Source organism: Patella vulgata, chromosome 2 (assembly GCF_932274485.2).
Source record: "Patella vulgata chromosome 2, xgPatVulg1.2, whole genome shotgun sequence".
Taxonomy (NCBI): Eukaryota; Metazoa; Mollusca; class Gastropoda; family Patellidae; genus Patella; species Patella vulgata.
In genome coordinates, this window is record NC_065880.2 from 81,903,839 (window position 1) to 81,929,389 (window position 25,551).

The 25,551-nt window shown below is 34.5% G+C and overlaps 2 protein-coding genes across 8 annotated transcripts in view; one reads left to right on the top strand and one right to left on the bottom strand.

Moving 5' to 3' along the window:
• LOC126810366 (inositol 1,4,5-triphosphate receptor associated 1) overlaps positions 1-5,388 on the top strand; it is a 102,523-nt gene extending 97,135 nt beyond the window's left edge. For all 7 annotated transcript variants that reach the window (XM_056098431.1, XM_050535387.2, XM_050535389.2 and 4 more), the window contains 2 exons: positions 1,255-1,389; positions 1,934-5,388. In XM_056098431.1, the coding sequence (XP_055954406.1) occupies positions 1,255-1,389; positions 1,934-2,147 (349 nt within the window). In that variant the 3' untranslated portion in view covers positions 2,148-5,388. The remainder of the gene's footprint in view (positions 1-1,254; positions 1,390-1,933) is intronic.
• Positions 5,389-9,576: 4,188 nt separating this feature from the next.
• Positions 9,577-15,059, bottom strand: LOC126810380 (wee1-like protein kinase 1-A). The gene is made up of 8 exons (XM_050535411.2): positions 14,345-15,059; positions 13,438-13,489; positions 13,006-13,175; positions 12,551-12,672; positions 12,118-12,264; positions 11,488-11,849; positions 11,009-11,154; positions 9,577-10,528 (listed from the first exon to the last, which is right to left on the bottom strand). The coding sequence occupies exons 1-8, from the start codon at positions 14,929-14,931 to the stop codon at positions 10,348-10,350; spliced, it is 1,767 nt and encodes a 588-aa protein (XP_050391368.2). The 5' UTR covers positions 14,932-15,059; the 3' UTR covers positions 9,577-10,347.
• Between the last annotated feature and the right edge of the window lie 10,492 nt (positions 15,060-25,551).

Here is a 25,551-nt window from a genome sequence, read left to right on the forward strand (position 1 = left end):
TTTATAAAAATTCTTAGAGTTTTCATACCTTTTACTCTAAGACTTCCTAAAACAACATTTAGTTAAAAGTTACTCTTTAGAAATATTTATAAAGGGTCTTAGAGTTACTTTTAACTAAATGTAAGACTTGGGTCCTAACCAAACTCTTAGCATGTAACCATGGGAAATCCGGGGATTCCCTGAAGTTATTTATAGCTCAGTGTTGATGTCATGCAATCACTCTACTCACTGTAGGTTGACTGACGCCGAAATCGTCACCACTACACAGTTGCATTTTACCAGTAGCTAGGAAACGAAGCGTAATGGCGATCTTCATCTCAGCGTTGATTGAGAAATTTCGTTAAGTAGGACTCGTAAGTAGATGCCGAACTAAATCTGTCACAAAAAGAATCCCACCCATGTCCATTCGATATCTCCTTATCAACTCGTCATTGTTGTACTCCACTAAGAAATCTCTTCTTGTTTTAAACTCTCTTAGGCGGCGTACACGGACAGCCATGTTAACCAAGATAAGAGTACTTTTAACAAGTTAGGAGTGCTACAGGAGGACTCTTAAATATGTGTCATAGTTAGGAGTAATTCTTAAAGTAAAATGTTTTATAAATAGGTCTTAGGAAAATCTACAAAGTTAGGAGTAATTTTTGACAGTTAAGAGTTGGTTCCAACTCTTAGAATTTTTATAAATACCGCCCCAGAGCTTTACGCTATTCTTATTATCACATGACTATCATACCAATCTATTTCGTGGAGGTAATGTAAAAGCCTTCTGTTAACTCTGTACACGATGACATGTAGTATAGGTCCATGTGTGATGTCACAACATACCGTGTCAGTAACGTGTGCATTGTGTACATTGTAAGTAGTAACACAAATTGGTCTGGGCAGAATTGATGCCTTCCCGTACTATGTCCTGTACCCAGTAACACTAAAACAGGAAATATTCCTTTATCCTGACATACGTTGTATCCTAAAAGTCAACTGGCATGGTTTTGATTCCCCGGTTGTATGTGACAAGGAGTAGGATCGCCTGTCCAACCTTGTGGGTTTTCACCGGGTCCTCTGGGTTCCTCCCACTTCTAAAGACCCCTACGCGGATGCAAATTATTGAAATAAAATTGAACCATATGTTAGTCCCGAAACACGAAACGACCACATTTGTGTTGATTAAAACCCATCTCTCTCTCTCTCTATCTCTCTCTCTCTCTTTCTTATTGTGCTATATGTTTGGTCATGTTATCGTTTGTTGTTTTACAGATTTGAAGATGGTGTTAAGATGAAAATCAGTAAAGATTTGGGCAAATTACGGGAACAACAAAATGGTGTGTCATCAACGCTTGAAAAAATCATGGATAAAGTTGAACAGGAGAAACAAGATGAAGAAGAGGATATGTAAGTTCATATTTAACTTTCTATGATTGATCAGTAGTATTTGCAATCTGATTAAAACACAGATCCTATTTTGTTTCGTTTTTTACAGTTCAAAATTCTGTTTGATTGTCTGTACTACACTAGGATCTGAAGGGGTGTTAAACAGGTGTTCTGGATGATGTGAGGAATTAGCCAATGAAACAGTCTGTTACGGCGAGTTCTTGGCATGCTGTGCACGGAACTGTGGGTAACCCACTAGGAACATATACGCTGAGTGGTTAATCAAATGTCTCACGTCATAGGGTCAAAAGCCGTTGTATCATAAGGTCTGTCATTGAGTCAACTGTCCGGTTGTTAGTGACAAGGAGTAGGGTCGCCTGTCCAACCTCGTGGGTTTTCTCTGGGTCCTGTTTTCTCACACTGCTAAAGACCCCTGCGCACAAGCAAATTATTGAAGTAAAATTGAACCATATGTTAGTCCCAAAACGACTTAGTTTGTGTTGTGTGGATGTTAAACTCCATTTCTCTCTCTATTGAAATGTGTCATTATTATTATATTTTTCAGTAAAAACAGCGATAAACTGAGACAAGCGTTGATGACTAAAATCAAGATGTTTATCCCAAACAAGAAAGAATTTGGACAGAGGATACGATATACCCTAGCTGGACTTATTTTTGCTTTCGCTGTTCTGACGGCCATTGTTACACTGATGCCTAGCAATGTGTCTGCTGTAGAAATAGTCACTGATGTACGACATCATGCTGTACCTCCGTTATAAATCTGTCCGGACAAGATCACGCTTATAAATCTGTCCAGACAAGATCACACCCATAAATCTGTCCGGACAAGATCATGCTCATGAATCTATCTGGACTAGATCATGGTTATAAATCTGTCCGGAAAAGATCACACTTATGAATCTGTCTGGACAAGATCACACTTACAAATCTGTCTGGGCCAGATCACGCTCATGAATTTGTCCGGACAAGATCGCATATATGAATCTGTCCGGACAAGATCACGCTTATGAATATGTCCGGACAAGATCACGCTTATAAGTCTGTCCGGACAAGATCACCCTTGAAAATATCCATTTCCAGCAACTCTACATGGAAAAGAACCTTTTATCATAATTTCATCCAGGAAATAACATTACATATTTCTTCAAACGAAAATAAAGACAAAACTATTATAATATAAAAAAGTTTGTTGGAAATCAGACCCTGTTACGATCTTATCCAGAAAAAAAATAATTAAATATACTATTTCCAAAATAAATCGAAGTAAAACTTTGATAATTGAATGAAGATAAAAAAGATGATACAAGTTTTTCTATAGACAACATCAATGGTTTTTGAAGAGTCTGTACTCTTGCTGTAAACAGACATTTTACATGGTCACTCATTAGTAGTTTAATTAATATTTTTATAGCAATTGTTAACAAATTCACTTAAAACTTAATCTATGCAATATTGATTTGACAGGAGAACAGGGGCATTAATTGAACAATAAAAAATAATAATCACCAGTTACAGTGAGCCATGGTGACTCAGTGAGTAAGGTGCTTGCTCATATTGACTAGTATACAAAGTTACAGAGAGCCATGGTGACTCAGTGACTGAGGTGCTTGCTCATATTGACTAGTATACAAAGTTATAGTGATCCATGGTGACTAAGGTGCTAGCTTATATTGACTAGTATACATAGTTACAGTGAGCCACGGTGGCTCAGTGAATAAAGTGCTTGCTCATATTTAAGCATATAGTTGCTGAGGGTTATATACGATGGCTCAATGATAGAGGTGCTTGCTAATATTAATGCATATTTCCAGGTGGCTATATGTATTAGGCGCTAGCTCACATTTAGTTAACAAGCAATATAAAAGCTGATACAGGCCAGATTATGATATATATACTGATTTAGCAATAATATAGTCAGCTGTGGAAATAATCATTATAAAATCTGACATAATGAAAGGAGAATCTGCTCTGCCTTTGTTGAAGAGATAAACCAAAGGCTATTTGCTGCTATAAGAATAAACTTTGATTTTAAGTTATAAGTATATATTTATATATGCTATTGTAGATTGAATGAAAACGCTAATTTGTACAAAAGCATTTATTATTATAAAATATTGTTGTAAAATGTTGTTGAATTTAATTCTAAACTTAAAATATTTTAAATTGTGGTTGAAATTATTGTACATATATATATATATTATACTAATAACTTATTGTAAAGTGTGCTGTGATTAGTCAATAACTTTTTGTTGAACCAATCGAATTAATTGTTATATAAATTTTAATATTGTTACCATTGTTTTACAATTTTAAACTTTGATGATATTAGATTGAATTTAACATGTTACTAGTAGAATATTATGAAATGGAAAGTAGACAATTGTAAATTGAAAGTAGAATACTACTATATTCATTTTAGTTTTGAATAGTGCTGATGTTGTTTTAAATATTTTACTGAGGTCAAAATCAATTGCCTTCCTGATATATTTGACTGTGTACCAAAAACCTTTGTCACTAACAAATTTTCCAAAACATTTATTAGATACACCTCAAATTCAACCCCTGACGCCCAAAACGGGATGAAGGGGAAGGTAACTCGGTGTATTCTATAAGGAACTGACGATAATAATAACATATCATATTAATTTAGTATAGATCATCTGTACATATTATGTAGTAAATATACTTATAGGAGCATTATGTCAAAATATATAATAATAATTAAAAATTTCATGTTTCAACAATTAATTTCTGGACATTCATTCATCCGGTTAGATTTAGACCTTGACGTAGAAAAATCGTAGTTTATTGTTATTAATGGGTTGACCAATAGCAATTTAATAGTTGACTCTGTAACAAGTTTTAAATTCTTTTTAAAAAAAACCTTCATGAAAATATTTTGATATAAGTTACATCATTTCATTCTAATTTTAAATGCTGATTAAAAAATTCTCATAAATTTGTTTCAGATATTCAATTAAATTTACTGGGGAGAACATTCTCAAACATTTTAACACTATATTTACTTTATAAATTATCCTATATCAACAAGTGGTCTTATCCCATTTCGACCAGTCATCTTATCAGTGGTCTTATCCCATTTCGACCATTTGTTTGAAATATAGAAAGTGTATATATGTGATAAAAGCTATAAACATTTCTCCAAATTTTGCACTAGTTAAGGGGGCATTATGTAAGATTTAGATAAAGAGCTGATCGTTCCCGCTATAATAGTTCAAAGATAAATAATACAAATTGAATATATTGAAATTTTCATTCAAATTACTTCATTTTGATCAAAGTTATCAATGGTTGTAGTTTTGACAAGATGTGTGCATTGATCGTAACCACTGTACTGGTCATTTGAGTCTTAGTCTCACTTCTCCATTTTTAAATTGAATCATTAAATGGCCGAACCGTTTTAATCTACCTAAAATCGGAGCCATCCTGTGGCATCAAAAGTTGATTACGGTCTTATCGTCTTAATAAATGACTAATTAATAATTTATATAACATCCGAGGCCTTACGAAAGACCTACAATAGGAAAATTTACCTCTTACATAATGCCTGTTTAATATTTGAAATATTGAAAGTTTATATGTGATGGAATCTACAAACATTTCTTTATATTTCGGACCAGTTATTAAATACATAAACCAATTAGTGCTATGATTGTTAATCAAGAAGTAGACCATAGTGCCCCTGTCTTGGCGAAATTGCACACTGCATGACACACCCATCTTCATTAGCCCAGTCAGTGCAGAAAAGTAGGATACTAAACCACAATTCAGTTGGACCAGTTGATATTAAATAAGTTTAAGCCTGTCAGTGGCTTGTTAATGAAGATTGTTCTGGTTTATTATCAACCAGTGAAAGTTCTGTATTTTATTTGTTTTTAATGAAAAGTTGATTCAATGCTTTACTGTTTATATTTTAATTCATTTTCAATTTTACATCATTTTTGTTATCGACAATAAATCAGTTTTTCTATGTTCAAATCTTGAAGTTTCTTAAATAAGGATAAAATCAGTATGGAATCGTGTAGATTTGGTACATGAGCCGTGTAGGGTAGACATACTATGAGAGCTGTGTTGGGGGGTTTGTAGGGTAGACTTGCTACAAGATTTGTGTTGGTTAGGGGGGTGTAGGGTAGACTTGCTACAAGATTTGTGTTGGTTAGGGGGGTGTAGGGTAGACTTGCTACAAGATTTGTGTTGGTTAGGGGGTGTAGGGTAGACTTACTACAAGATTTGTGTTGGTTAGGGGGGTGTAGGGTAGACTTGCTACAAGATTTGTGTTGGTTGGGGGGTGTAGGGTAGACTTGCTAAAAGATTTGTGTTGGTTGGGGGGGGGGGGTAGACTTGCTAAAATAAATACCTGTTTGGGGTCTGGATGGTTGACTTGCTACAAGAGCCGTGTTGGTTGGGGGTCTGGATGGTAGACTTGCTACAAGAGTTGTGTTGGTTGGGGGTTTGGACGGTAGACTTTAGTAGATGGTAGTAAATGTTGGTATCCCTCTGACATTTTAATTGACACACCATTCTTGGAAAAATTCTCCTCCATTTTACATAGAGCGATGCCTTCTCCTATATTAGGGGTCCGCAGTAGAGTGATGCCTTCTCCTACACTAGGGGTCCACGTTAGTCGAGCACTGGCCTCACTTAAATGTCATGAATTTGAATCCCAAGGCGGGTTGTCACTTGACAGGGGTGGTGGTTCCTAGTCTTTCGGAAAAGACAAAAAAACAAGATCCTTTAAATGAGCACTTTAAAAGTCGTAAATTGAAGAAGAGGCGGAAAGCCACACAGTCTGGTGGTTCCTAGTCTTTCGGAAGAGACAAAAAAACAAGATCCTTTAAATGAGCACTTTAAAAGTCGTAAATTGAAGAAGAGGCGGAAAGCCACACAGTCTGGGCAAAATTCTTCTTCCACTCATTTATTTAATTGAATATTTATGCCTGTCCGTCCACAGGCTCTAGAGACTAGAACACAAGGTAGTCTTTTACTATCCAGACATATTTTATATAATTTTGCTACCGATTTGAGAGAGAGCGCAATTTCAATAATTCGCTTTTGTATAGGAGTCTTTAGCAGTGGGAGAGACTCGGATGACCCACAAAGTTTGACAGGCTACCCTACACCTTGTCACCTACGAGTTGTGGTTGGAAACCACGCCACTAAACTCAATGATAGACCTTATAAAGGATAATTTCACGCGTTAGATCACTTCGCCACCCAATGGATACAGATATAAAAACAGAGAGAGAGAGAGAAATGGGGTTTAACATCCACTTGACACAAACTAGGTCATTATGGGACTAACACATGGTTTAATTTTATTTCAATAATTCGCTTTCGCGTAGGGGTCTTTAGCAGTGGGAGGACCTGGAGAAAATCCACGAGGTTGGACAGACGACCCTATTCCTTGTCACGTACAACTGGGGAATCGAAACCACGTCAGTTGACTCAATGACAGACCTTATCATACAGCGGCCATCCAACCCCCCCATTTAAAAACAGACACATGATAGCATTATATTCTCCAACATGTACATTTATTTACTGTATTATTAAGACTAACACAACTTAAGACTCAGTCAAGCTTATTAAATGAAATTTTAACATTGAAACCTCTTAGTTTAGTATCACTAAAAATACATAGAATTCAAACTCATTTAATAGAGAGACAACAATTCAACTGTATTAAAATATGCTTCTCTAGACACAATGGCTTCAAACTCTTCTGTCTTTGTTGTATGTTTCCTTAATAAAAACAACACATCACTTAATAGGTTGTCTTTAATATTGAGTAAATAAACAGCTTTACTTCAAATAAAAAACTTCAAAAAAACTTACAATATCTTGATTTAGAAACCACTTTTAAAAATAAACAAAAATCATTTGAGAATAAACCAATGACTTGAAGCCTTTCAATGTTTCACATTCTTAATTCACCATAAACTAACATCTAATTTACAATTAACAAAATAAAACCTAAATTTAGTGGAATAGCAACAATCTTAATCTCTATTCACTGAAAATTCTTTCAATAAACTAATCTTATAAAAAATAACTTCAAGCTTATCAGGTTTTCATTCTAAATTAATAGTTTTTATATGAAACAAAAGAATTTATAATTTATTGAAACACCCATGTAAAAATCAAATCAGTTTAAAAACCAATTTAAAAAACTTGAAGCTTTTAACAACTACTGTCTATAGGTTACTTACAATGGCTGCCAATTTTCACTCAAATAGTCTGATCTCTTTATGTCTAAAGGGTCATTAATTAAAATAATTTAATTAAAGAAACTAATGTTTATTCTGTAATATCTAAATCTAATTAATTTCTAGGTTAATTTGATGACTACTAGTCCAGTGGGTTTTTTCGTTGTTTTTCTTTTCCTACAGTAACTAATTACCATATTTGATTCATTTAAAACAATGTTATTTACCTAGTTTTGACAATAAACTATTAAAACTCCAATAAAGGTACTTTTATATTAAAATATTTTTGGTCCTAAAATTAAACAAATTGATTAATTCCAATCAAAGTCATGGTCGCCTATCTAACATCATGGGTTTTCATTGGTTTCCTTCCACTGTTATGCTCAAGCAAATTATGGAAATAAAATTGAACCATATGTTTGTCCCAAAATGACATGGTATATTTTGTATGGATGTTAAACCCAACTTCTCTCTCTACAGGCTAGCATTTAGATTGTACATATTTTTGTATGACATGGAGTAGAGTTGCCAGCCTAACCCCATGGGTTTTCTCTGGGTCCTTCTACTGTTAAAGATTCCCATATACAAGCTATTTATTGAAATAAATGTACATGTTAGTCCCAAAATAATCTAGTTGTATGTGACGGTGTGATGACCTTCAGAAGAAGCTGAAATTTGTATTCATATACAAGCAAGGCTGGATTAAAACCTAGGTAAGGAGTTGCAGACAGAGGGGATCGAGTGTAGTTCGGGACAGGGGGACCCATGGTACTTCAGGTAAGTTAACCAAAATGAATAAACCTTATTTAAGTTTGGTTCTGATTTTAGCTCTCAATTTTATCGACTTCGTTCTTGTTGCCTGTGGCAATTGCCCAAATATAAATCTAACCATGAATTCTTCTATAGTGTTTAACGTCCGCTACCACCGATATTGCAGACATGTTGTTTTTCTTTCTTTTTTTTGATTAAACTTATCACACGCACAGGACCGGTGAGTAAACCCACAAGATTGAGAAGGCACCCCTATCTTCAAGCCACATACCCACACACTAGGGATGGATGGAAACCACGACCACAAGAAAGAGGTGGCCAACCAGTTAGAGCTCAAAGTGTGACAGTCTAGACCACTAGGCCATCCCAACCCTGAATACAAATAAGACACATTTATACCCATCAATTAGGAGAGGGGTTAAATAGGCCTGTTCTCCAATGAGGTGTGTAAGAGAAGGGTAATCTTTCTGGTTTTCTCCCATTGAGCAATGAATTTTAATCCCACCATGACCCACTGTGTTAAACTCCATTTTTCTCTCTTTATGATAGCAAGTTGTATCCAATGGCCATATAGACACTCTACCCCAATATAGACACACTCTACTCCCCTCCCCGCATTCAAACCCTGCATCAAACTAAATGTGCCTGAATACAAATAGAAAGCCGACACTGCACTCTTTTCTCACACAGCCTTAACAGAACAATAGGATGTTAAAACCTGTTTTATTTCATACTTCTCTGGCATCCTTAGTCGTTACGATGGCACAAAATACTGAAGTCCTGTGTACGCATTGACGTGCATGTAAAAGATCCCTTGGCAGTTGGAATTCGATATAAGACTAGAACATTGCATCACTGTACAGGAGTATGGAGTATGACAGTTTTCATTAGTCCAGTTGGAGCAGAAGAGAAATGGGGTTTAACGTCCACTTGCCACATACTAGGTCATTTCGGGACTAACGTATGGTTTAATTTTATTTCAATAATTCGCTTGTGTGTAGGGGTCTTTAGCAGTGGGAGGAAACCGGAGGACCCGGAGAAAACCCACGAGGTTGGTCAGTTTGAGCAGAACAGTAGATGGTTAATGTTAGCTAAACCCCCATTTCATTTCTCCCACATGCAAATACTTTAAACCCTATATATAATACCCAGTACATATAACCAACTAAAACAAATTTATTTTGTGATTTTTATTATTTTCTGTTTTATTCAGGTCTGTTCTTCAAAATGTACAAAATTTACATCCATTTTTACATAACAAGAGTTTTACATTTTGACAAAAGAAAATTTTAACATAATGATATTTTAACAACGGTTTAGCAAATTTTGCACCATAATTATTACAAAGCCCATAGCACCATCAGTGTTTTGGTCAGAAATTATGACCATTGGCGAGAGTAGACAAAAAAAAAAAAAGAATATATGATTCTACGTTATATATCGATATATATCCTACAATTATTTACAAAAGAAAAAAAAATTGGAAAAGCAAAAAAAAAAAGCAATTTTATAAGTTAATTTGTACATGATTAATTATACAAAATTTAATTAATTTTTCCATAACTCATTTAATTAATATCTAATTAGAGGAATTATGGAAATAATCTATCCATTGATGTACATTATACAAAAACATTATTTAGCACAAATATACGTCTGGCATTCAGACAAATAATGAAAGAAAAACAAAATTAATATCACAAACGAATTTTGATAACTGCAGCAAGGGAATTAATCTTTTCTTGCTCGTAATTATCCTGGAGTTGGAAAATGGTTACATAGCGATCACAATTTTTGATTTATAACTCTCTTAACAACTATCCGTTATTACTTGATAACATCACAAAACGAGAAGCACCAACTACGAGAAGAGTCACATATATAACAATAATAAGTCTTTGCACTGTCACAGCCTAAGGGGGGTGTCGAAACCACCAACAACAACAACACCACACACAACCTAAAACGTAGATAAACTCAGACTACGCTTCATCCTTCCTCCTACTAATCGTCGTGACCGGGATGTGTTCTCTGTCGATGATGTGGTCGTTTCTGACTGGAATGGTCGGACTAGTCCCGTTGGACGGTATTGTGCCAGGGGTGTGGTTTCAACTCGGAACTGTGTAGCTTCTATCAATTGTCTGTAAGAGAAAAGAAGAAAATATTTAATACAGGTTCAAAATGATGACAATTTAACGAGGAAAAGACATAGTCATCCATACACCAGGCAAATATGTTTCCATGGAAACATAAAATTATCCAATTTCTAATTGGCAAGACACAACTACTAATCTACTATACTAGGTCATTTCGGGACTAACATATGGTCTTTAGCAGTGGGAGGAAACCGGAGGACCGGGAGAACACTCCTGATGTTGGACAGACGACCCTACCCCTTGTCACATATAACCAGGGATTTGAAACCATGCCAGTTGACTCAATGACAGGCCTTATGATACAGCGTGCATCCAACCCCCCAGATTGAGATATAAAGCCTTCAATATCTTTGGATATTGTTGTATTGGAACATATTTACATGTAGACAGATTTTATTTACCAGGGAAATTTTACAACATTGGCACGTCTTCCTTTCTTATTTCATAATCAAATGCAATTCTTACCTAGATAATATTTGGTTTTTGAATCTTTCTTCATTTAATTCTTTACGTAGTTGGGCTTTGGTTTTCTTCAACTGTGGACATAAATATGGGTGCTGGACGACGGCTAGAGCTGATGGTCGTTCTTTAGGATCGGGGTGAATCATACTCTGAAGATAAAAAAAATAATTGAATTAAAAAATTTGAATGACCGTAATTTATAATTTTATAGTTGTGTAATTGGAATAAACTTCCATAAAATATAAATCAATGTGAATCTGTATCAGTTTTTAAATCCAAAGTGAAAACTTAAATTATTTAGTAACTATCATTAACACTATAAAGTGAGAATATTTTCTAGCGCCTAGAGCATTCCCCAGTGAATTGAATAGCCATGCGATCAAATATCATTATTATTGTTTATCATTAAATGAACGTAATTTTTAATTTTAGAATATTCATAAAACATTTGAAAATTTAAAAGATATAAACTTAATTCTTACCTTTAATAAAGAATGAAACTCCTTGGAATAACCAGGTAAAGAAGGGAGATAACCATCACGTATTAAATGCCAGTCTTCACCATTTTTGGGTAAATGTTGGGAAGAAGCAGCTTCGTAGATGGAGAGAGCCAGCGAGAAAATATCACTCTTGGTTAGCTGTTCGTAATTTTCATTTAGGATTTCTCTCGGTAAATATCTACAATCACCTTCTTCTACCACAGGATTGGCTAATGATGTCACATGACCTAAATCACCGATTTTATATGTAACAGCTTCTTCACACTCTTCTTCCTCTTCACAAGATTCAACACCAGATTCGGGTGATGCAAGAAGACGTGGGTTGCGATGAATAAATATATTTCCTGAAAAAATATTGAATGACAAAATTAAATATCTGGATTATTGTATAATCAAAGTGATACATTTAAGTAAAATATTAAATATAATTTAATATGAAACGATCATAACTTTAAGGAAAGGGAATAAAAAATATCAAATAATAACACTCTAAACTTGGAAATGTTCAGTATTAATTCAAAACATTTTATTTGAAAGCTTACTTTATACATGTAACAAACTTTGACATATTGATAGATAAATAAAAGGTAAGGGAAGTAACTCTGTACATACCTGGTTTAATATCTAAATGAACTAGATTCTGTGAATGAATATATTTAACACCTAAAGCTACTTGATATAAAATCTGTTTTAATTCCGATTCCATAATTTGACCACCAGTTCTTTTATTATCTTCTACAATTTCTGCTAAACTACCTCCTATAAATCGAATACATAAAACACAATTAAGAAACAGGACAACGACATTTATTATAGAAATAACGTTCAAAGTTTAATTTGATTTCATTAAAATACAAAATAAATAAAGATTTATGAAACCATATAAATGACATATCTCACGTTAGATACGACTATGAAGCACATTCTGGTCTCTAATGAAACTCATTCCTTTCTCTACGAACCACTACCCATTCCACAATGTGATAAATAACAAGACAGGACTACGAACCCCCATCCCTTTCATGATGTGATAAAGACAACTCACCGTTACAATATTCATTCTGTATGTACATATGATCATCTTCTGCCCAGGCGGAGAAATATCGTACAACATGGGCATGTTTACCTAATACAGCATGGGCATATACTTCATTCATAGCATTACGTCTAAAAATAAATAACAATAATTAATTAATAATAATTACAAACTTCTACATGATCAGAGAAACAGTAAACTTATTTGAATACTGTTTAACATACACAAATCATATTTGAATATTGTCTCATTACATAATGATATTATTATAAAAAAATCTGCCCTAATACACAATAATATATTTGAATACCACCCTACACACCAGGATTACTAATAATAGTACTAATATAAACCAAGGATTACTAATAACATAATATTTGAATATTGTCCTACACAAGGATTACTAATAATACAATATTTGAATATTATCCTACATGAGAATTACTATAATAAACAATACTTACTCATAAACACTTCCAGCAACTGGTGTTTTAGATTTCTTAATGGCGTAAATACACCCATCTAATCTATGAACACATTTATGTACACTTCCATATTCACCATCACCCAATTTACACATTTCATAGAATTCTTCATTATAACGAGATGTGTTAATCTCATGTAGAGCGATTTTCTATAAAAAAAATATAAAAACATTATTTAAACATTAAAAAATTTAATTATAAAGATATTTAAACAATTAAAATTCATCACCCATTTATCAAGCAATTATATATATCCTTAAATATTTGCCAATTAAAAAAAATCCATTTGTCAAAATACAAATATAAAATGAATAGAATAAATTGCCTTTATTTGTCAATTAAGAAAAAAAAATGTATTAATCAATTTTTAATTGGTGACAATTTATTATTGGGTCTGTGTGAATTATTTACCTTGGATGATGGTAAATCATCATCTTCATCTGTAGAATCATCTAAAACAGACCTAAAAATAATAAAACAAATAAATTATTTTTAAATCTCAAAAATTAAAAATCTTAAGCAGAAATAATCCTTAATGTCAACTTTGTTATTTTTGCTGTATTGCCCAGATTTTAATTTAATTAAATCAACCCTTCAATCTATTGTGTCAGCTGATTGTGTTGTAAAATAACAGTGGCTTGGATTTTGACATTTCAACAATAACAATCAAGGCTGAAACAATGACCACTGACTTCACAGCTTTATTTCATTAACACAACAAAGGTTTCACACGAGAGAAGCCATTTTTGTTATTGTTTACTTTCTGACATCCAGAATCTGGGTCAAATGACCACTGCACTGGTCTAAACTGGATCAAACCAGTTCAATTAAACGGAACCCAAATCTCAAAACAAATCAGTTTTTGCCAACTTAGCAAAATTGTTAAAATTTAACTTTTGATATTCGAAATTTGACCAACATATGACAAAGATTATAAAATTGGACCCGAATTCAGATTTTCAAAATACTTGGCAGTGTACCAAAAAGATTTATTTAAAATTCAAATCTGCACACGACTACGATTCACGAATGAAACTGACCATGTGAATTATATTTATAATAAATGTACATGTATATTATAGAACTTTATAAACATTATAGGGCGTGGTCGGTATTTTCGATGAACCCAACAAGACAAAAAATATTATAAACACACATGACGTAAAAATAGGTCATATGACGTCAAATAATAAACAAAATGGAGGAAATTTTCCAAATACGGAAATATGAGTCATTATAAATTCTATTACGTTACTAAATTTAAGACGGTGTAATATTTCAATGTCTATTTTTAAAAAATATTTTTTTCTATACTTACTTGACCATATCGGTTCGGTTTCTTTTACCACCGACAAGACCAATTACTCGGTTGTTTACTGGTGTAAATGGATTGACATTTGCTTCAACTTTCTCAATTCGGTTGGCTTTCTTCTCGGATCTGATTTTTCTGTCTTTAAATTTCTGTCTTTGGGCTTTTTCTAATAATGATTTCGGGGTGTGGGGGGTGTCAAAGAGACGAAGTGCTCTGAGACGTCTGTGAGGCGGTGAGTTTGAATTTGATGTCGGTGTTGGTGGAATGTCTGGGATGTCCATTCGAACGGGCACTTGTTCGTCATCGGTTTCGGGATCAAACTTTGTATTCAAAACCAACGGTGATAATTTCCTAGATCTAGTGATTCGACGACAAGGTTTAGGAGAAAACACTGGCGATCTAACAGAACAGTCAAAATCCAAATAATCAGTGTGAATTTCGTCTGAAAACGGTGAAGAACTCTCGTGAAAGCCGGTGTCATTCAACATATCCAAATCTTCGTAGGTCAAGGTTTTTACTAAACAATCTTCATCAAAAGTATTCCGTAAGATTGATCGGCGTCCGCGCTGTGGCTTCGGCAAGAGACACGCCATGTTGAAAACACAATAAATACACAAAATTATATCCAAAAGCACTGTAATATTGAAATGTCACGTTTAGATCACGATCTGAAAGCTGACCACTATTCAGGGATTACGCTTCATATACCCCTCGCCACGCTTTTTAGATTTGGCGGGACCGTTAATCACGTGACGATTTCAACCAATCAGAGTGTTCGTTACGAGGAGTTTTGATAGGGTCAATCAGCCGTTCAGCCAATCAATAGAGGTTACACCACGAATTGTTTAATTAAGTCACATGGCTTCACAAATTAGTAAAGTTGCTGTATTTTAAGTAAGGACCGTCCCACCCCAAGCTGATAACATGAAGCCATCCCATTTGCTGGGTTTTGTTAGAAATCAAACAATATTTATTCTTAATTAGCATAATTTGTAAAAGTCCATTCTCAATGAAGCTAGTCCACTCATGAACTTAGAACAAAAAAATAATTAAGTGTTCATTAAGGCGTTTTGTCATTAAAACTTTGAAATTATAAAAATATTATTTCAATTTTACATTGAGACCATTAGTAAAAAAAATACACTCTCGTTTCAATAGAGCATTTAACACATTTAGATTATTTCTAATGGTTGTTTTCTGAGTTTATCAAATTCCAACTTTTTTTCTAAGACTTTCTTTCCGACTTTGCCTATAGAATATATTGTCTTAGTATAAATTAGAGAGATTTCAAAAACTTTAATAAGAAATGTTTAATATACCCATCGTTGAATAAATAACAAACTTGTAATAATACATGGGTTTATTTCTAGGACCAATGAACTATTTTTTGAATTGTTAAATTTATAAATGAATAAATTTTCTACTTTTTGAATTTACCGGTTAATTTTGATATTATGAAATGTTTCCTGATAAGAAATTTAGCCTCGAGGTCATAATATGCATTTAGCGATAACACTATTTATAGATACTGATGAAATATACGGGTCATATGAGTATGATATATGTCAAAAAGTTAATTACAGTGGCAAATAGGCTTGTATTCTATATTCTAATGCCACTCCTGTGTGTGGGTGGGGTGGGGGCATATGACCAGGTCTGGGGAAGCTCCTTATCTAGGTTAATTTTACCCGAACAATTTGTGTTTTTGAGCTTGATAACTTTCGCTCTAGTTTCTATGTTTTTAATTTCGATGATGTTATTTGTTTGTTTTCTTGTTTGTTTGTTTGTTTGCTTTGTTTTTTTTTTGTTTTTTTTTAGGGGAGGGGGGGTAAATTGATTTTGAATTTTATTTTTAATCTGCGATTTAGCTGTTCAATGAACTGGCAATATTACATAAGTTATATATAAACTAACAATGATGATGTAGAATTTGAACTCCCGTTTTAATAAGAGGATGAGCATAAGGGATAAAGCACCTGTGTCGACCGGTAGTACTACCCCTAGGGATCGACCCCCTCAGGCTTTAACTTAACAATGGTACTGTTTCCTCTATTATTTTTACTGTTATTCCTATAAACCCCTTTAAGTGACCCTTAACACACATATAGAGTAGCCACCTGTGTGCAGTCGAACCCTAGTAACTATATAATACGTACCATTATGTCTTGGGTGATTTTACATACATGCTTTATAGGAAAAGCAGGTTTTATGGTATGCCCTATTTGTGCCTAAATCATTAATTTGTAGAACATTCATAAGATAGATTCTTTTCATATTATAAAAACAATGGCTGTTGTTTTTGTTTTGGGGATTGCGGGGAGGGATGGGGAGTTACATGTGTTTTTGTTGTGTTGGGTTTGTTTAGGGGGGGAGGGGTGCAACGATATCTATCACATGACCCCAAACCTTTTCAAAATCTAATTCTGAAATACTCAAAGTAATCTATCTTCCAGTCGTCTATAAATCTCCCCCATCATTTAAATATGTAATCTCAGGCTTTATGTCCGTCGCTCGTACGATGGATGATCGTCTACGAATATAAATTTGTATACAAATGATCGATGAACAAATTACCTACAATTTTTCATGACAAATTGAAAAAAGATGCACAAAACAAAATATTATACGAAGCGTAACAAATAAACTGTGATATATCACATTGATATACCATATATCATGACGTAATGATATAACATCGACGTCACAACACATTCACAGAATTAAGTTTGGAATGCGCGCTAATGCAAAACGATTAATAACACAGTCTTTGATAAGTCGGCGATCATTTTTTAGACTTTCGAGGTTTAATTATGTAGAAATATAGATTTATGGTAGTATATAGCTGGTGACAATTATTTTAATATAGATTTTAAACCCGTCAAAATGTCAGAATACCTCATCAATATACCCATCATTTGTCGTGTGTCACTCGTCAAAATGACGTCATATAGATATGTAAATAAAAATGGCTGATATGACGTGTTTTAGTTGAAGACTTTATTAGTGACTTCTGGTGTCAATTCTGGGGTTTCGATGCCTCGAAGAGTGGTCAATATACAATTATAATGGCGTTAATTGATTTACGAGGGACATGACGCCCGTTTAACCCTCTTCATTTTAATCTAGCACTCCGTTCAACTTCTTTAACACCCGTAATAAACAAACACACCCTATTTAAAATCGTATAAACCACAGTTTTAATGGCTCAAAATCATTCTTTAAAACGCAGCATAAAATTTTAAAATAAATGTTTGTTCATGCCAAGATGTTACTATGGAGGTCCTTAAAATGCCACAGCTGACGCCCCAATTAAAATGTCCATTAATGGAAATATTATGGACAATGTGAGGAGGGAAAAAAACATATAAAACTTAGAAAATTAACAGGTTTCGTTTAGAGTATGTGAATTTGATGTAATTAAAACCAATTATCCGATATTTAGATTGACGTATTAATTCCAGGAGTCTTAATATCATTTTCGGATTATTCATTGATTCTTTAAGAAAGAGAATATTATTTACAAGCTTTTCGTTCGTAAAGTTTTAACAAAATAATATTCATTCACCCAAGTAAATATTTAATATAGGAAAGATAAAATAATAGTAGACCCAGAAAAAATAACCCTGTTACACGCAAATTCCTCATACTCTTAATACCAATTAACGATTTGGAGATCTTAGTAAGTTCGACAGGCATTGAAATGAAATGAAATGAAATGAAAGGGGTTTAACGTCCTTCTGTTCTGCTCCGAACTGGGCTAATAAAGACGGGCATACGCCATACAGTGTGCTATGAGGGAAATTTTGCCCAGAGAGCGACACTACGGCCTACTCTTATCTCAAATTCCAACTGTCAAGGGATCTTCTACGTGCACGCCAATGGGTACACGAGACCTCGGTTTTTCGTCCCATCCGAACGACTAGACAGCTGTCCTTGCCAGGCCCTCCGTCCTGCATCACTGACAAGGGGGGACCACGCCGGAAAATCTGGATGAACTTTTTTGGCCAATGCAGGGATAGAACACCCGACCTCCACAGGCTAGCGAGCCAGCGTCTTACGCGCTCTTACCCAAACTGAAGTTTGCAGATATAGGGGTTGTAGCAGTCAGACAACATGCAGGGTTAGAGTTAGGGTTGTGGAGAATTTGAAATGAAATGAGATTTAACGTCATAGGCCCACTGTTCTACTCCGACTATCTGGGCTAATGAAGACGGGAATGTGTCACGAGGGAAATTTTTCCCGCACAACGGTGCAACGGCCTACTCTTATATCGAATTCCAACTGCCAAGGGATATCTTACGAGCATGCCAATGTGTACACGGGACCTCAATTTTACGTCCCATCCGAACGAATAGACAGCTGCCCTTGTCAGGCCCTTCTTCCCGCACCACTGACAAGGGGGAAATCATGCCGGAAAATCCCGATGAACTTTCTCGGCCATCACCTGGGGCGAACCGCGCGACCTCCAGGCTAGCGAGTTAACGTCTTACTTAGCCACCGTGGCTCCCGTATGGAATTTGAAAACACGTGTGTAGGATTTGAAAACACGCCCAATCCACGTTTCATTAATCGTTACAACTTGTATATCGTTAACACACGTACAAAATGCTTTGATTTGAAATATCGTATGTACATTTTTCGTCCCATCTGAACGACCCCACGTCGTACCTTGACAGGCCCTTCGTCCTGCACCTCTAACAAGGGCTAACCACACCGGAAAATCACGATGAACTTTCTCGTCCAACACTTGTTTAGCGAGCGAAAATCTTACTTACAGATCCACTGCGGCTTCATGATTTGTATTAAATTTAGATAAAGAGCTAGCCATTCTTGCTATAATAGTTCGAAAATAGATAATGTAAAATGAATAATTTGAAAATTTCATTCAAGTTTACTCTATTGCGAGCGAAGAAATGAAATGAAATGGGGTTTAACGTCCTACTGTTCTGCTCCGAACTGGGCTAATGAAGACGGGCGAGCGAAGATATTAGCCTTTGAAGGTTTGACAAGACGTGTGCAATAATTTCAACCACTGTACTGGTGTTCGAACCTAAGTCTCGCTCCTCCATTTTTAGCTTAAATCAAAATATGGCTGAGAGAGTTGATTATGGCCTGGATAAGTTAATTAATGTCTAATTAATAATTTAGAAAACATTTCAGGCCTAAAGAAAGACCTGCAATTGGCAGATTTAGCTCTTGCATAATGTATGTTTAAGCCAGCGTTTTAAAAATTTGGGGAAGTTGGTGCTCATTTCATTATAAAATTTAGAGAAGTTGGTGTTTATTTGAATATGTTTTGAATTTGAATATTCCATTTATTTTCTTGACCAATATCTATAATGTCGCGCGTCTCTTTAAATTGTCTATTCATAGAATTATATTAAAGTTCTGGGACGTTATTCACAGAGTTTGGGAACATCAGTGAGAACAGGGGGCTTTAGGCTAACTTCACACATACTTTGTTTAAGCCAATACCAAACTTATAAAAATCTAAATTTTATTGATGACTTGGAGCCGGTTGACACTTCAGACTTAAAAACATTGGTTTTATTTATAACAAATTTCTTATTGAAAGGGGGATAATCCGGTATTTTTTTACTCATTAAAGTTCATTTTATAGTCGAGCTTAAATACACAGGATTTTATTTGGTATTGTAATAACTATAAACTGTACCTAATCCCTTATTTTACATACATTACGTCGTTCAGGGGCTGATTTCTAATGAAGAAAACAATTATTTTATTTGTCTATGTTCTTATATGCAGGCATATAGTTTAGCCATTAGTCGATTTTAAAGAGTTCTGCCACCGTCTTTGTTTTCTCATTAGAAATAGTTTATCCTGGATAATCCCGGATTAGCGTGTATATCCTTGAGATGTGCGTATTCAGTTATATAGACGGTTGTTCATTAAAAGTCTATTAACAGGAATTCTGTTTTTATTTCGACTCAGCGCCCGGCTTCCTATGTTTTAGCCTTCTACACGTGTTGTACCTTAGGCTATAGAATTAACTTTTGTAAAAAAAATGTCTAAAAGATTATTTCACATCGTGTAAATAACAGGTGGGTTCGAACGTTCTCCAAATATTTCACACATTTATCGTATGTTAAGGTACGCGAATAGATATATTTTTATTTCATTTACCATATGTTCGAAATATTTACATATTATTTAATTTTTTTGTTTACATCCGCCTAAAAATAATAATGTTTTCGGGAATTTCAAAATAAGCGAGAAAATTTAGAATAGTAAGACTATTAATATTTAATGATCTGGAGATGTATGTTTCATACCACAGGTGTTAGAAGTAGAATATCCCCTGACCTTTGAACCCGGGAGGTCGTAATACATATGGTATATGCAGGGGGGTGTAACCAATCACGTGATAACAACATAAGTACAATAACTAATATACACATTAAAATCAAAGATGGCTACATTTATATCCCAGATGGTAAACGTGTGTTTTGTTCAATACATGAATAGTGGCCAAATTTGATATTTTTGGGGGTATTGTGAAAAGAGACGCCGTGGCTATACTAGCCTAATCTGGCACCACAGGGGATACAAAGCAGTTTTTTTTTTTTGCAAGGTTTCTGAAATTTATTTTCCCGAATTATCTTCAAGTTCCAAAAATGGTTTTGTTATCCGGAAAATAAATGTGGTCTATATAAAAATGTTTGCCGATGACTTTCTGATTAAGATTAAAACCATTATAAAATGTTTATAAAATGTTTCCAGTTGATATCAAAATCCAATATAATCGAATAGACGACCTATTCTCCTAAACTCCAAATCCGAAATTTGAATCCATTCTTAAAGATTTAAACCTTTAGACCTTATAAAAATATTTTCGTCTTTTTGGTCGGTTGAGTTAATGACGTCATAACGGTCACCCGTGGTTTTTGTATAGGATTCGTCCAGTCTTTTCAAAACATTGAATTCGACGTTCTGGAAATAGTCGTGTTTTTTTAGTCTTTTTGAAGTGGTATACTTTAACGATCGTAAAAAGACTTGATAATGTATCTCGACATGGCTTCATTATTTCTTCAACCTAATGATGTGATTACGTGATAGACCCGCGGTGCCTTTGATGTCTAGAAAACAAAGGGTTTTGATCTTTGATGTGCCGCTATCGACGGGAACAATAAAGGACTGATGTTTTGACAGATAAAAAGAAAAGATCACCGCTTAAAGTGAGAACGATATCATTAAATAAGAAACCAATCTATTGGGGGAAAGAGGGGTTGTATGGGTTTATTCCTCTCTCACGATCACCAAAGTATTGTTTTTATTCCAGTTTTTCTTAACGGCGACACTTATTAAGGTGTTAAAAAAACACAGTAAACGTATTATTACTGTGCATTACTCGTCAATAGAACGACACCCGTAAATAAAATAAAACGACCTTTGATCAAAATTGACATGCGATGACACAATTTGTTTTTAACATGTTAAGTATGGGTAAAACAATAGACCACAAGTCGTGACAGGTGACTATTATTTTAAGTTAATTAAAACTTAAGTAATTAAGAAAAAGGACTAATGAGTAATTACAAATGTTTAATTGAAGTTGAGTTGAATGAACAATGCTCGGCGTTTTTTTTGTCTTAAATAAACTGCGAAGATGTGTTGTTGTTTTTTTTTAATTGTTAAGATTTCTTTGTTAAGAAGAGATGATATTTGAATTAATTAAAAAACGAGATAAGATCAGAGGTGGGAGTAATATTTGGATTAACGGGCATTATCGAGTAATAATTGTTTGATACGATATCAATACCTCAAAGATGAAACCATGCAGAGTTACGAGGGAGGGGGGGGAGCGAGAGGGTTATTTATTATCAGTAGATTAAGGAACTGGGTGGGGGGTAAATCTAGTGCAACATATGTATTTTTATTTCTACATCTAGTTGTTATCACATTTATCAACATCAATGGCGAATTAAAAGGCAGGGGGTGCGTGGATTGAAGCTGAGGGCCCCCAAAACCATAGGCGTGGGAGGCCAATCTCAGTTGTGAGTATGGGGGTGCTCAAAATTCTCTTTGTCCTCCAAATTTTCAGAATGAATCAATCATTATACACTTACATTTTTATGATATATGGTCGGGATGTGGGGGGGGGGGGGGCTGTAGCTCCTACGCCTATGTCCAAAGCCCAGTTACCAGAATATAAAACTGTGTGTATGTTGTATAGATATATACGACGACATATGCCAGAAATGCGAGGGAATAACTTTACTTGAGATCTACTTTACTTAATCGTTATACATCCATGGACAATAATCCCCTCTTTCACAGCAGACTTTAAACATCGTTTCATTTTATTTCTCCTTTCACTTGAAGTTATGATTTAAACAATATTTTATTCACCAAAACAAGCCACTGACAAAAATAAACATATTATAGGCCAACTTACATGATTATAGAGAGAAAATAATTGTCAAGTTGAACGAATAAAGTAGCTGTTAATGATTATCACCAAAAACATCGCAGGCCTTAAAGGTCGGGCATTGTAGAATTTATTTTTTAATTGTATTTTTATTAAAAAACCCAACAAAAACACATACTAATGGAAAACAGCTACTATAGTGTTTTTAAGGCGACGTTTAGAAGAATATTCTCTCACAGTTGTACGTAACAAGGAGTAGGGTCGCCTCTCCAGCCTCGTGGATTTTCTCCGGGTCCTCCGGTTTTCTCACACTGCTAAATACCCCTCCGCGCAAGTGAATTATTGGAATAAAATTGAACCATTGGTTACTACTGAAATTACTTAGTTTGTGTCGAGTGGACGTTAAAGCCCATTTCTCTCTCTCTCCTATTTTGGTTGACAAATATTTATGTATGTGCAAGCGAATTATTGAAGTAAACTTGAACCATATGTTAGACCCAAAATGGCCTAGTTTGTGTCAAGGGAATGCTAAACCCCATTTATCTCTCTCTCTCTCTCTCTCTCTCTCTCTCTCTCTCTTATTACAGTAGCCATACGCAATAAAAAAATAATCGGATACTTATTATCAATAACATTGGCTTATGTATTGTCATATATTAAATTAATTTGAATATAGAAGAATAAGAATGGCGAGGATATACAGTCAGATCAGAACTAATTTGTTTTTAAATCTTTATCTATATCTGGCCACGTGTTACAGATCCAATCAATGACGGTAATAACGACACGAGACTAGTTTAAAACGGCACATTAGTTTGTTTTAAATGGCTACAAATCTTTTCTTAAATCGATCAGAATCCATGACAACAACGACGGTCAAGTCGTCAGTCAGATTGTATCAGTACTTCAGATTGGTCGTTACAGGCAATCATTGGTTTCAAATTTCATGTTTTTCCACAGTTTCGATTGTCTTTTAAAAGTTTTTGTAACCCATTGAGTTAATTTCACAACCCGTCCGGAAAACACGGAACAAAAACTTGTCTTTTGACACGCATTGAAACAGAGCTGACATCACTCGCTTGATTAAATTTTAGCTAATAAATCAAAATGGATGCCGTTTGAATGGAATATCTGGTGATATAACGATCTAACAAGCCGTGAGGCGCTCGCTTCTCGATCACTTGTAAATAACACCTGAATATCATAGATAATTACAGGTGTATTCAAATCCTTTCAAAATTTGCCAAAATACTCAATAGGACTACAAAAATAACTCGTAGAAATGTGATCTAGTCTATCGAAAAGTGCCATTGGTTTGCAGTAGGCATTAACCGCCCTACATGATCAAGACGACGTATATCACGTTTCAAGCCGTTATGCTATTGTTTCGCGCCATAATCAATCTTTGTCTACTCTTGACGTCTGACTTCATCAAACCTGAAAACAAAAGATTGCCCATCAATACAGCAAGCTCTCTCTCTATCCCTAGGGGGGCCTTCTCCACTCACTTCCATAGAAGCCACAACTTCATTAGAATGGCTTGGGACTTGGATAGTAAACACCCCACAGCTTGCGGGTAGATTCGGGACATTCAAAAAGTACCGTTACTTTCAAGGGCTTGTCAATCAACGATTTTGATTGATGCTTTTCGGAGTATCTCAAAACTTCATCATCGGGGATTAAAGAAAACGTTCAAATTAAATCAACAGCGTGTTTTTTGTTGGCTTTTATCAAAACCCGTTTTAAGACTTTGACACATTTTTTGATTTGTGGTGATTTAATCAGCAGATTTTACTTACTTGTAGTGGCTCGATTTCTAAAAGAATGCATTCATGATGAGAAGGAGTGCGTTTTGATATAACGGAATCTATCGATGATTACCCTTATATCTATATATATGACGTCACTAAATTAGTTAAAATTATCGTATACATTCGTTATTGCATAATCCCTATTTTAGTGCTTACCACAGTTTGACAGGTTCGTATAATTTGTCGAATTTAGATTGGCTCTTAATTCAAATTTGATCGTCCTCAGATTGCCTTTTTTATGCAGAAAGCTATTTGTTATCTGTTCCAGTTTCCGGTAACGGTTAACTATTAGAAAACCCACTATAATATGGGCCTGCATTTGTTATAAATATAATTATATTAGGCCTTATAGAATCCGGAAAGAGACATCAGGGCTAATTTATTTTTAAATAAACACTTGATTTAAACTAAAATTATGTTGATAAACTCAAGATGGAATCATCTCGAAGATTCACGGATATCTTGGAGCGACTTTTTTTTTTTTTTTTTTTTTTGTATTCGTTCCGCACTTGAAAGAATCCTTCACATTTGGATTTCGACGACGAGTCGCCAAAAGCGACGCTTTCATGGCAAAATCTCTCTCAGATTCAAAGCACACTGCTTGACCCGTCTTCATTAGCCGGTTTGGTGCGGAATTTCAGCCACTAGTTCTACGTACAGAACGTTACCATTTCATTTCTTCTACTAATTATGTGGCTTTTCGAAGATCCCGCGTAGATTTCTCTTTTGACGATGTAAATGACGATAAATTATACAAATTGAAATTTGTAGTCTTATAATAGTTAAATATCAAATTTGCTTTGAATTTTTTCAAGGATGATATAATCGAATAAAGTGTCTTTAAAATTTAATTATGCGCGAAGTAGAAGTCTGGACAACCACGACTATAAAACAAGAGTTATCTCTAAATCGTGATGTTCTGCTTATTTTCCTAATAGACAAAGACTATAAATATGTTATTGTTTGGTTTTAGCTTATTTTTGTTTATTAGTTACCATAGAAATTATCATAAA